Raw genomic sequence first — 11450 nt, 5'->3', positions numbered from 1 at the left:
CCGATTCATGTGTGTGTATGAACTCCCACTGATTTATTTATATTTCATCTGAGTCTTACTAACTTATTGCTTCTATCCATTTAACCTACCACATAAGCCTTCTATTTTATATGATTAGAAAATAATTAACGCAGACACCAGCCCATTTAGCCCATCCTATAACTATCTATTTGATATAAGTCCGATAGCCCACCTCTCAATAAATTGAACTAAACCTTTTGGCTCGATTTGAACTAATTTTTCTGATCAATTTGATTGCAGTTTCAGTTTTAAAAAATTGATTTACTTTAAAAATTGACACTAAATCAATCTGAATTCAAATATGCATAACCCTAATGGCATACGCACGGACAAAATCGATTCAAACCGATTCACTTTGAAAATTGATACTAAATCGATCCGAATCCATACATGCACACCCCTAATGGTATACGCGATAGAGGGAGAGAATAGTTAGGCTTATCGACAGCCATGGTCTCAGTACCTCACATGTGGTATATGAACCAAGCACTCCCGCCACAGCGTCACACTGCACGCTACCCAAGGCAAGGCTTGCTTGTAATATGATCCGTTGCAGGAGAGAGAGAGAACCATCAGACCTCTAGCTTCTAGAAACATGGACGCGAGAACCCTGCATTCAAATTCAAGGTATTTTAAGGCGTTCCACAATAATCACAACGAGCTGCATCTCGGTGCCTCCTAAGGATTTCAGTTCACAAGAGAACACCGACAGCAAAGATAAATTAACGAGCAGAAGTGTCACCGTCTTCCATTTTTAGCAGTCTCGGTTGGTACTCTATCTAAAGAATTGCACTTTCATCATTGAGCCAATAACAAACAGCTACCTTCACAAATCTACCTACTAAAAAGGATGGGAAAAATTACACTATCTAGCAAGAATGACTGAATTATGCTGAACCGATTGATATAAGCATACCAAACCAAACAGAACAGAGATGAGCATAGTTCAAGCTATTTAATCAAGATTTCGACCGATTCCCTCAAACCTACCCCCTCCCTTAGGATGCACGAGAGAGCAGCCCCTGCCCCAACACCCACCCCAACCGCCCCCGAACACACACACAAAACCTCCCTCTCTCTCTCTCTCTCTCTCTCTCTCTATTTAGCATCCCCTTGACCCTCCCCCTTCCTTCCTCTTTCTCCCTTGCTTAAGTTAGGATTTCCCTCAACCTCCTTACCTCCTCTTCCCTCCCTCCATTCTTCCTCTCCTCTTCTCCCTGTCCCTCCCTCCCTCCCTCCCTCCCTAACTCTCCATTTCTTCACACCCTAGAATAGTACAATACAAATCTATACCATGCCAGACCAATTAGTAATAGAGATGGCAATCGAGTCAAGCCAGACAAGATACAAATAGAATCGAATATAGAATAGATCAAAAATTCATCAACTTGAATTTAACTAATTTATTGAATAGATCAAAAATCCATACTTGAATCTTACCATGTACTAAATAGATAATCTAGCATGATCTACGATGAATTAAAATAAGCTAAATGGGTCAAATAGTTAAGCATTGCCACCCCTAATTGCTAGCCAGTATACCCTCTGATACCAACTCAGCGAAGCTTGTTATCTGGTGTTAAGAAGTTTCTTGCACAACCATCCTCTAGACAGTCTATGAAAGGCACAAGCTTTGATGGTCTATAATTAAAATTATGCGCTAGTCAAACATTAGTTACATAATGATATATAATGCACTAAATAAAGGCATTGCTTGGGAATAGCATGAAAACATCTTTCCTCTCTACATGTCAGTTCTTTAATCCTCACTTTCCATCCCAGTGTAAACTTTTTCCAACGTCAAGATATGTTTCCACTTAGAGCATTAAAAACTCCTGTAACATTAATATACATGCTTAACATTAATATACATGCTGCGCAACCATGATACGGTTCAAGTGACATCCATAAGGATAGAGGTACTTCATGCAACATACACAAATCACTTGCAGCTTTGATATGTATTACGTTAAGAACCAAAAACCTCCTCATTGCATACTGGGCAGGCCTGGTACAGAAAAAGAATGGATGTTGTACTAATAAATTAATGAGTTTAACCAAATTACTCAAATCTACATGTGAACAATAAGATATAAACATGAGAAAGTGCCTAGGAAATTTGAGAGACCAATATAAAACAAACCTTTGTTTTGGGAGAACATACAAGCAAGTAGCAATCTAAAAGACACAGTAATGCTGCAGAGGAAAAGAAACGAAACTCTAATCTAATACAAGAACAGAGTGATGGAAACCATTTGAGTTTCTTTTCCAAGTACTGAAATCGGCTCATTAATCTAATGGCTGTATTATGCTTTGCTTTTCATCATATTTGATCATTTGGTCAAAATGTTACTCGTCCTTGCTTGTTAATAGATGGCAAAACTAAGACTCAGAACTACAGATTCACTGGACTGCCGGACTAGAGTCGTGTCGAAGAATTAAAACTAGCTTATTGACTGAAAGTGACGCATGTTTTCCATGAACCACAACATTTGGTCTCCTATCAAATATGTTTCTCCCATTGTTTGTCCGCCTACAGCAATTTGACTGCTGTTCAATTTATATTTTAAGGATATTGTGATGTCCAGTTTTTCTTATGACGTTACTAAATAAACTTATTATGTTCAGGTTACTGGAAGGCTAAACTATCTTTCAAGAGAAGAGGCAGAAGAAGGAATCACCTTTAAAGGCTATCCACAATGGCTGTAAACATGGAAACACCTTCAAGGTTTGCTGGCTGTTGCAGATCAAGATGTGTCTAATGAACTATTTGAGACGTGGAGACATGGAATTTAAGCAATCATCAGTTGCATGGCTAAGATTTTTGGGTTTCTATTGCGAAGAAGACCATACAAGCAAACCTTTAGGCTTCAAGTTTTTGCTCATATTAAGACTAACCTAAAATATAGGACCTATATAATAAGACAGACATTCAGAATTTATGAATATATTGAAGGAGTTTACTAAGCCAATAAATACAAGCAGCTTCAGTTTGGCTCTTTAATTCCAACATGTTCTTAAACTACAGATTGAGCAATCAAATCACTGATGGCTGTTATAAACCAAATAAAAATTCTAATATGATTGTTGATAATCTGTTTCCTATTCTTGACTAACAAGTCCCAAATAGCAATTTTCTGGTTACCAAAAGTATTAATTATTTTTTTTTTCCTTTTAGGCACTTGTAATATTTTCTTTACAAGCTGACTTCTCCTTGTTAGGTTTTCCATCAATTACAAAATGTCCCTACATTCATGTCCAATCTCAAATTCATTTAGATAGGGATGACCTAACCATAAACAAACCTTTGAAGCAAGGTTTGCAATCTTGGACTGGACCCCATGGGTACTATGCTGATACACTATCAGTATGCCTGGTATGGGGATCAGTTCAGCGTTCCGAGACTTGGTACACCCCTTCTGTACTAAGTGTCAGTTCAGTACCGATATGGTACAGTATACCTTGTATAGGGTGGTTCATACCAGTATGGTGAACTCTGCTTTGAAGAATCAAGATGCATCAGATACGCAAAAAAATAACTGACTAAAAACACTCACATCCGTGATTATAATAAGACTGGTGGTCAGAAATCTAAATTCAGATGAATAACTTGTGAAATGATAATGAAAAAGAAATTACCTTGTTGATCTTTAACCATTTCGTGATGCAAGTTTTGTGGTATTGATGTTGACAAGGCAACATCATCAATTTGTCTCGGTTCTTATAAGCCATGCAACATATCACACATCTGCATGTAACAAAAATCATTGGTGAAAGGCACACCTACAACATGAGCTTCTGCAACTCACTCAAGCAACTCATATCAAATATTTTGAGCATTCAATAATTTCCTTCAGTAATTTGCTTTTTAATTAAGCTGACTTACTGTAAAATAATGCTCAGGCTCATAATGCCTGGCTGATTTATTATTCAGTTGGTCCTGTCAAAAAACATCTACTTCCCATCCTAGTTCTCCATAAAGGATAGAACAAGATATACTTTCATATGACAAAGGAAGACCTAGAAATATAGAAGTAGAGTTTCGTAGCAAGCTTGGTCAAGATTTCACAAAAGCATAATAATGGCCTACCAAGATGAAAAGCAAATACATATAATAGTGAATAAAGAACTAAACCAAAACATACTCCTCATGTTTTTCTTTCCTTGAGAATAACCCGATTTTGTATGTTGAAGTTTGCAGGAAGCATATAAGCTCATCAGATAATCCTCTGCTTTCAGTACCCATAGCTTCACCTAACCGTTGCAATTCCTGAAATTATGAAATTCAAAATTTCAGTTGCAATGTCGATAATCGAAAACAAGCAGGAGTAATATCACAAATAATTAAACAAGAACAATGAATAGCAGGAATGTACTTCTCATGTCAAAAGAGTAACATAAGCTACATTTGTTAATAATGGTGCCTAATTTCAATCTACATCTAAAGAAAAACTGTGCGTGCTAATTCAGTGATGTCAGCCCAAGAAACGCAAAGAATGATTTGCCATCATGTTGCATCACACATATGCAATGTAAATGCAACCAAGAGCATCAAATCCATCAATGTTTACAAATAACATAATCTATGGTCTTTGGGACTTCTAATATGAAGATTCATGAATCTTTTGAGCTTGAATCCTTTTAAGTCAATGTCATTCGCAGAAGCAGGGATTGCTGAACTCTGGTGCCAGTCCTGTTCCCAAACAATGATCTCCTTTTTCCTTGAAAATAAAAAAAAAAAAAGATGTTCTCTGCTCACCCATTCTCTTGCTATGAACAATCATGGTTTAATATTCCATTAGTTCCTCCTGCTTCTTGGCTAAGATGTACTGTAACGTTGGAGTACACTGAAAGCCTAAATTCACTCAATAAGAGATCTTACAGGACCAGTAAATCAGTTTTGTCAGAATCTTTATAATCCTTGAGAGTTGAGACACTAATTCCTCGTAAAGTGACAGATTTTCTGCTACCTTGGGCAGTCACCAATATTATGGCTATGTTAAACTTTCTACAACCTTATGCTAAGTGATCTATTTTTTTTCTTTGTCAAACCCTCAGATTCCAACCTAGATCCTCAAATCTCAGGATTAACCTACTTTCTGTAACAAGTTGGCATCTCACAAGAAACTTCAAGCTTATCTTTTATTCTATGCAACCTAAACCCAATCAAAACCTTTTAAGATCCTAGTCTTCTTACCCTTTTACATCATTATATGAATCAAAGCTGCATATCTTTGATTGTGCTTTTTTTTTGAAAAAAAAAAAATTTATAGGATGTGCATATAAAGCTCATGACTGTTGGCTGTGACAAATCCTTTTACTTAAAGGGCATGTAATAAGACCCACTTGTTATGTGATACAAGAATCCCATTACTCAAATTATTTTTCAGCATTCTGCCATGTGCCAGGCATGTAAGACTTTGTAAGCAGCGTTGTAGCATTCCTTCCTTTCTGTATAAAAAGCTCAAGTTCTCCCTACACCAGTGTCAAAGACAGAAAGCGGCATAACACTGAACGACTAGACCTATCCAAGGTTAGCAAACAATCAAATTTCCATATGAAGATCCAACCATTCAATGGTGCAATGGTGCAAGAATCTACTAATGGAAGGCAAAAGACCAATACATACAAAAATTTTGTCAAAGCCTCTGTTAAAATGCACTCACAATAAATATCTCTACAGTGTGTTATTATGGATGTGCATACTTTGTAGAATTGTATAAAATCCATAATTTAGCACAGGTTATAGACCAAGCTTGCGCAATAGATATTATAAAGGTGTAGTTTGTGACATACCATGCAAGTCTACAAGATACTCACCAGACCGAGGACAAGGATACAAGGAAGCAAGAGTATGTAGATCTGGTAGGCATAGTGGCACTGAATTATAATGTGAAAATTTTGAATTATATTTATATGGATAGCACTCCAATCATCCGTTAGATGAGTTAAACAACAAGGCTTGTGACACTCAGGCACAAAGCCAGATGACCTAAGTGGAGATGAGAGCCAGTACGCACGAAGTATTAGCTCTAGATAAAGATTGACATCTTGCTTCTTGCTCTTCCAAAAGATGGAATAGTATCTTGGAAGATGTAAGCATAACTGAGCTTGCAGTTCCTTTATAACATACATATACATATTCTTAGGGATACATGTGGTTTTTTTTTTTGTGTGTGTGTGTGTGTGTCAATGTATGCACATGTGTATTGAAAAAGCAGGTATTGACAAACACACCTCATAAGTCATGTTATCTGGGTCTATACCATCTTCCTGCGCAACCTGTGTATAGCCAGTCATAAATAACTTCAGTTTCAGATGTATGAAATGATGCATTTTCAGATAATAGCGAACTACAATGCAAATTACCTGAACAGATGAGTTTGCAGAATTGAGTTCCAAATTAGCAGAGGAAGATGGGGTGGGGTTTGTATCTTGAAGAACCATACCAAGAAAATATGTTAGTAGTGCCAGAACTACTAAATGGTCATTACCAGACTAAGAATTATAACGGTTACAATTTCAGTTGTTTCTCTTATAAGTCTAGTTGAAAGAGAAGTTAGCATGTTGCATCTAAATTACTGAACCCAAGAGGTAAGAAGTAGCACTTTTTTGAGAAAATCAACAGTTAATAATCTCAGTACAACTGCTGCAATATCAATAAAGTAAAAGTAGTTAATCAAAATATATATACGAGAGTTGATCTAACTACATTTTACAAACTTCACCTTGTTAACAGAGAAGAGATTCACATAAACAATAAAGCCTAAGTGACAGAAACATGAACTGAGACAAGCAATATCCCATCAAATTGGGATCAGCTTGATGGTTTTCCTTTGCCACTTGTACTAACCCAAGGCCCAATCCTCCAAATGGATGAATAAATGATGAACATGCGGCAATGTAGTGAACAACATAATCATGATACAAGCATAACATACAAATAACTTAACTCCCATAAATACTTCAAGAAAAACAAAGTTGCTTGGAGACTGTCTTTACCAGCCTCTCTTCCAGTAATTCCACCAAAGGAAGCACCAGCAAGTTTATTCTCCAACTCTTGCAATTCTCTAGCTAGAGCTTCATCTCTAGATAGTTGTAACTCAATACCTGCAGTTGTCAGAGAATTTCTTTCTGCTTCCCTCGAGACATGATCATGATCATGTCTAGAATTGTTACTTGACGAAGCTCCTGTTGTATCACTCTGAGCATTTCTTTGGAAGGATTCATATACACTTTCCTGCATACAATGCTTACTCAAAATAATAAAATAACATTCTAGAATAGTTTTGCAATTATTATGAGTTTATTGATATGAAAAAATGACTACTGATTCTGGAGTTAGATTAGGGCACTTGGTATTGCTTGTCTTTTCTGTTTTTGTTTTCAAAAACCCAAGAAGAAAAATGAATTAGACTGAAAACATGTATGATGGAACCCCTTTATTTTCTTAAATTGTCTGTAAAACCTTTAGAGCTTTTGCCAGCAAAGATATATTGCTTTCAGAAAAAGATGAGAAGCCGAAAAAGGAATAAGTTTTGTGCAAATGCTGTCCTGAGTATCAAGGTGCATGAGGTATCTCACTAACTTGTAGAGAAACAAACACACAAAAACAGCAATAATACCAAACAGGCCTCTTTTTTTTTTGAAAAAGCTGCAATATGTGCTAATATATATAGTTTGTCAATACCTACATGGCTACACTACAAACATGTAGTTGTGCTATGGTTGAAACATTACACATGGAACCATGAAGACGAGCCACTCTAGTTCTCAAGCAAGACTGATGAAGTAACAATATAGCATCTTTGGTGACACAAGCAGTTGTTCTTGTATGAGAGTCAAACTAAATGATTCTACCAGTTAAGATGTACTTAAATTGATCTCCAAACTTTTCTATCTGGTAAGTTATGAACTTTTTTTCTTTTTATGATTAATATGTGAATTAGAGAAGCCATGTGATTGACTGATTGAATTATATGAGTGCATATTTATGGAACCAAAGAATCTAAAATTGTAAAATCGTCAGAGTCAGTTCCCTGAGAACCATATAACAAGCTTATTGGATGCACTTTTGCATTTTAAAAAAAAAAGATACAAGACTATACCTTGCAGAACACCATAGAAGAGGTTTTCATAGAGTTAGATTGGATAGCGGCAGTTACACCTTCCATAGAAGAGGTTTTCAAATGCAAAATCAAGTCCAACTACATTATAAACCAAAGTTTTAGCAAAATTTATGAAATGGTCTCCTGTGAGTCCATGCTCAAGCACAAGTGCCTCACACTCTGTTCACTGTTTTTTTATTCCAGTGGCTGTCCCCCTGTAAAAAGTTCTTTTTGCACAAAAGCCTGGACTAACCACAATTAAGAGCAGGAAGAGAATGCAGCTCTCTTTCCTTCACTAAAAGCACCAGCTCACTCTTATTTGTTTAAAAGACAACATTTTATTGGCCACTTTGAGTTCACTTTCTCAAATGATTACCACAGTTGTAGCTGAACCGAAATAGTTGCCAATGTTATCTACCATTTTGCCTTCGTGTTAGAGGATAAAACAAGGTCACATATCAATTTGAGAACAACGAGAATTTTCTAATGATCAAGATCTGGCAATATCTAGTCATCTGGCAATTCTTGGAACCACAATTGATATAAGCAATTTTGCAAAGCATAAGCTCAAAATTGCCCAGTTACAAATATATCACCATAATCTTTAAAGAACCAACAGATAAAAAATTCCAATTCAAGCTCACCTGAGCTAGAAGATCTTCTGCCAGTGCAGAAACATCATGATCATGGAAGTATCCTCCAAAATTCTCTTCCACCACACAAGGGACAGGTGCATTTACGTAATAAACATTCGCTTGCTGCTTTCCCTTTGTCTCAAATTCCATTCCCATGATAGCCACCTAATTTGGGGGGAAAAAACTCCAAATGCTGAATGCTACTGGAAATCATCTAGAATGTACATAGACATGCATATGACATCCAATTTATAACTAAACATACAGAACCTAGATTTGGAAATTTAAGGATGATTATCGCTGCATACTTGGGACCAGACATTGTAAATAGTAAAGTAGAAAATGGCAAAGATTTAAGCAATTGAAATGGCAAAGTGCAACTCCATATACAAAATTTCAAAATTTCATAAAGCTATAAACAAAGAAGAATGAAATAAAACCAAATTTACAGATAAAACTCCAATATTTCTAATTGGATCTAGAATTTTACTATTTTCTCCTTCTGAAGAGCAATACAATTTTAATCTGTACTGTCTGATGCTTCTCAGAAAGCATAGTACACAACAGAAATGTTCGATCAAATACTCGACAAATGACAAGGACAGCAACAAGAGATAAACATGGTTATATCACAACACAAAATATTTACAGTGATTAAGTCAATTTAACTTACAGAAAATGGGTTTTAATGTTGTCTATGGGAAAAGTAATTGGATCAGTTAATGCAACGTCGAATGATAAGCCATTGATTTTTAGTGCTTTCTTACCTCACTGGGATATGAATCTTAAAGACTCCTTTATGAGTATGGTGAAGGAGTAGAGAACATACCATCCATTCTTGCACCATGGCATAACTTCATTACTTATGGATTATCATATAATACAAATACATTTTGCCTTTCATTTTTTATGTTTGCAGATATGTTCCAAATTTGTAGCCAATTTTGCCAAATCTTTGTCATTTCTGAACTTTTTCTCCTCATTAAATCAAATCCAAATGATGAATTAGTGGTCATGATCTTGGGGCCTTAAATACAAACAGTTGAGTCAACTTCCTACAGAGGGAGAAACATCTTGTATTAAGATACTCTGACAATGCAATCCTTGCTTATCAGAGGGACCTCTTGCATTGAAGATTAATACAATTTATTTCTTTATTTGATCCCATATTTTTCATAACACAACCAACTACACTTAATTATGGAAAGAATTTTCTTTACGAGAAATATTTATGTCTCAACATAATTATGGCCACATGTTTAAAGATCATAAACCAAAAAATAATTCACCAGCAACAACTTCCTCTCTGATCATAGCGGAGAGATCAAAATAAAAGCACGAAAGAAAGAAAGTCCGGCACCATAAAAAAAGTCCCAGAAACGAATCCCAAAAGTCACGAGCATCACAGACTTAAAGATCCTTCATTTTCCCCAAGTGGGTCGACAAATCATAGTGGTAAGCAGCAAGATCCCTTTTTTCTTGTCGCAAACGAAGTAAATTCCCTTGATTGGTACGAAAAGTTCAGAAGACACCAGCTAAAACTGTGAATCCGATTGCGACCATCAAAATAAAAACTGAAAGCTCAACACTTTCACGAATTTCTTTCATCACTGACCCAAGAAACCATCTTCGCACCAAATTATGAAGAAATAAACGAAAAATTCGCAAGAAAACAACAGGATACAAGAAAATCGAGGAGGAGGAGGTGTTATCTCACCTTCGGAGGAACTTCCGGTCCCTCGCCCGCTACCCTTGGAGTATGTGGAGTCGTAGAAATCATCAGTCTATGTGTAATTATCGGTTAGGACCAGGTTAACCACGGAGCAACACGTGCGAATACGGAGTAAGAAAAAAAGAAAGAAGAAAGGGGAGGGAAACGGAGCAACACAGGCGTGCACGCGCTTGCTCCCGTAGTTGGATGGTCCACCGCTGAGCTGGTGGACTTGGTCCAACCAAGAACTTTTCAAGTGAGTGGCAGTAGAGGAGAAAGTTTTGCATGCACCAGATGCAAGTGATCCAGGACAAATCCCGGAGCATATGCACGGTGGATAGCGCACAATCGGGAATTGGTGAACTACAATGTATAGCGTGGCGTGTTATCCACCATGGGATTTGACGCGGTCCAATTGTACCTCGGGCATGCAATACGGAGGCGGCCAGCGAGTCGACTTCCAGGTGGGGCCCGCCTAATCCCAGCCGCTGATAAGGAGTCAATTCTTCTTCTCCCATGGGAGTCTTTTACCTTCAAACTGTTCAATTTCCCGGAAGGACTCCTACCCTCTTTTCTTTTTGGGGGTAAAAATAAAGGACTCCTACTTAAAGTCTTGATGATTTTTGGATGGGTCTGTATGCTTGGATTTGAGAAGCACGATTCCTTTGGTAGTTTCTGCAATGATTGAAATGGAAATCTAATGAAACTTGGTAATTTCTGTAATGATTCCTTTGATAATTCCTGCAGTGAAAGAAAGGAAAATATATCAACATTTGGAGTTTGTTTGTTAGGTGTGCACCTGAAACGATTAGGTGTATGAAGGCTCAGGGGGAAAGCAGGTTAGTTTTGATTGAATTATAGGTCTGAGTGGTAGCTTGATGATGGTTAATTTTCCTGTTCATGCTACTGTTGTAACTTTTCCATGAAAATTTTCTTTTGGTGATTCTAGAAAAGTTTCTGTTTTCCTTTCCTCAC

The 11450-nt window shown here is 36.8% G+C and overlaps 1 protein-coding gene across 2 annotated transcripts; it reads right to left on the bottom strand.

Moving 5' to 3' along the window:
* Positions 1 to 375: 375 nt before the first annotated feature.
* LOC105043404 (E3 ubiquitin ligase BIG BROTHER-related) lies at positions 376 to 10659 on the bottom strand. 2 transcript variants are annotated; one of them, XM_029264072.2, is made up of 9 exons: positions 10482 to 10654; positions 8774 to 8929; positions 7024 to 7261; positions 6391 to 6455; positions 6259 to 6303; positions 4167 to 4291; positions 3661 to 3769; positions 1959 to 2029; positions 1710 to 1856 (listed from the first exon to the last, which is right to left on the bottom strand). In XM_029264072.2, exons 1-8 carry the CDS (start codon positions 10542 to 10544, stop codon positions 1991 to 1993), a joined length of 840 nt encoding a protein of 279 aa, XP_029119905.1. In that variant the 5' UTR covers positions 10545 to 10654; the 3' UTR covers positions 1710 to 1856; positions 1959 to 1990. The 2 variants fall into 2 exon arrangements, with proteins under 2 accessions (XP_029119906.1, XP_029119905.1); XM_029264073.2 differs by lacking the exons at positions 1710 to 1856; positions 1959 to 2029 and adding an exon at positions 376 to 631 and having other exon boundaries at positions 10482 to 10659.
* Between the last annotated feature and the right edge of the window lie 791 nt (positions 10660 to 11450).

The sequence above is a fragment of the Elaeis guineensis genome, chromosome 4 (assembly GCF_000442705.2).
Source record: "Elaeis guineensis isolate ETL-2024a chromosome 4, EG11, whole genome shotgun sequence".
Lineage (NCBI taxonomy): Eukaryota > Viridiplantae > Streptophyta > Magnoliopsida > Arecales > Arecaceae > Elaeis > Elaeis guineensis.
Note: the sequence above shows the minus strand (reverse complement) of the source record. Positions and strands in the feature narration are given on the sequence as shown.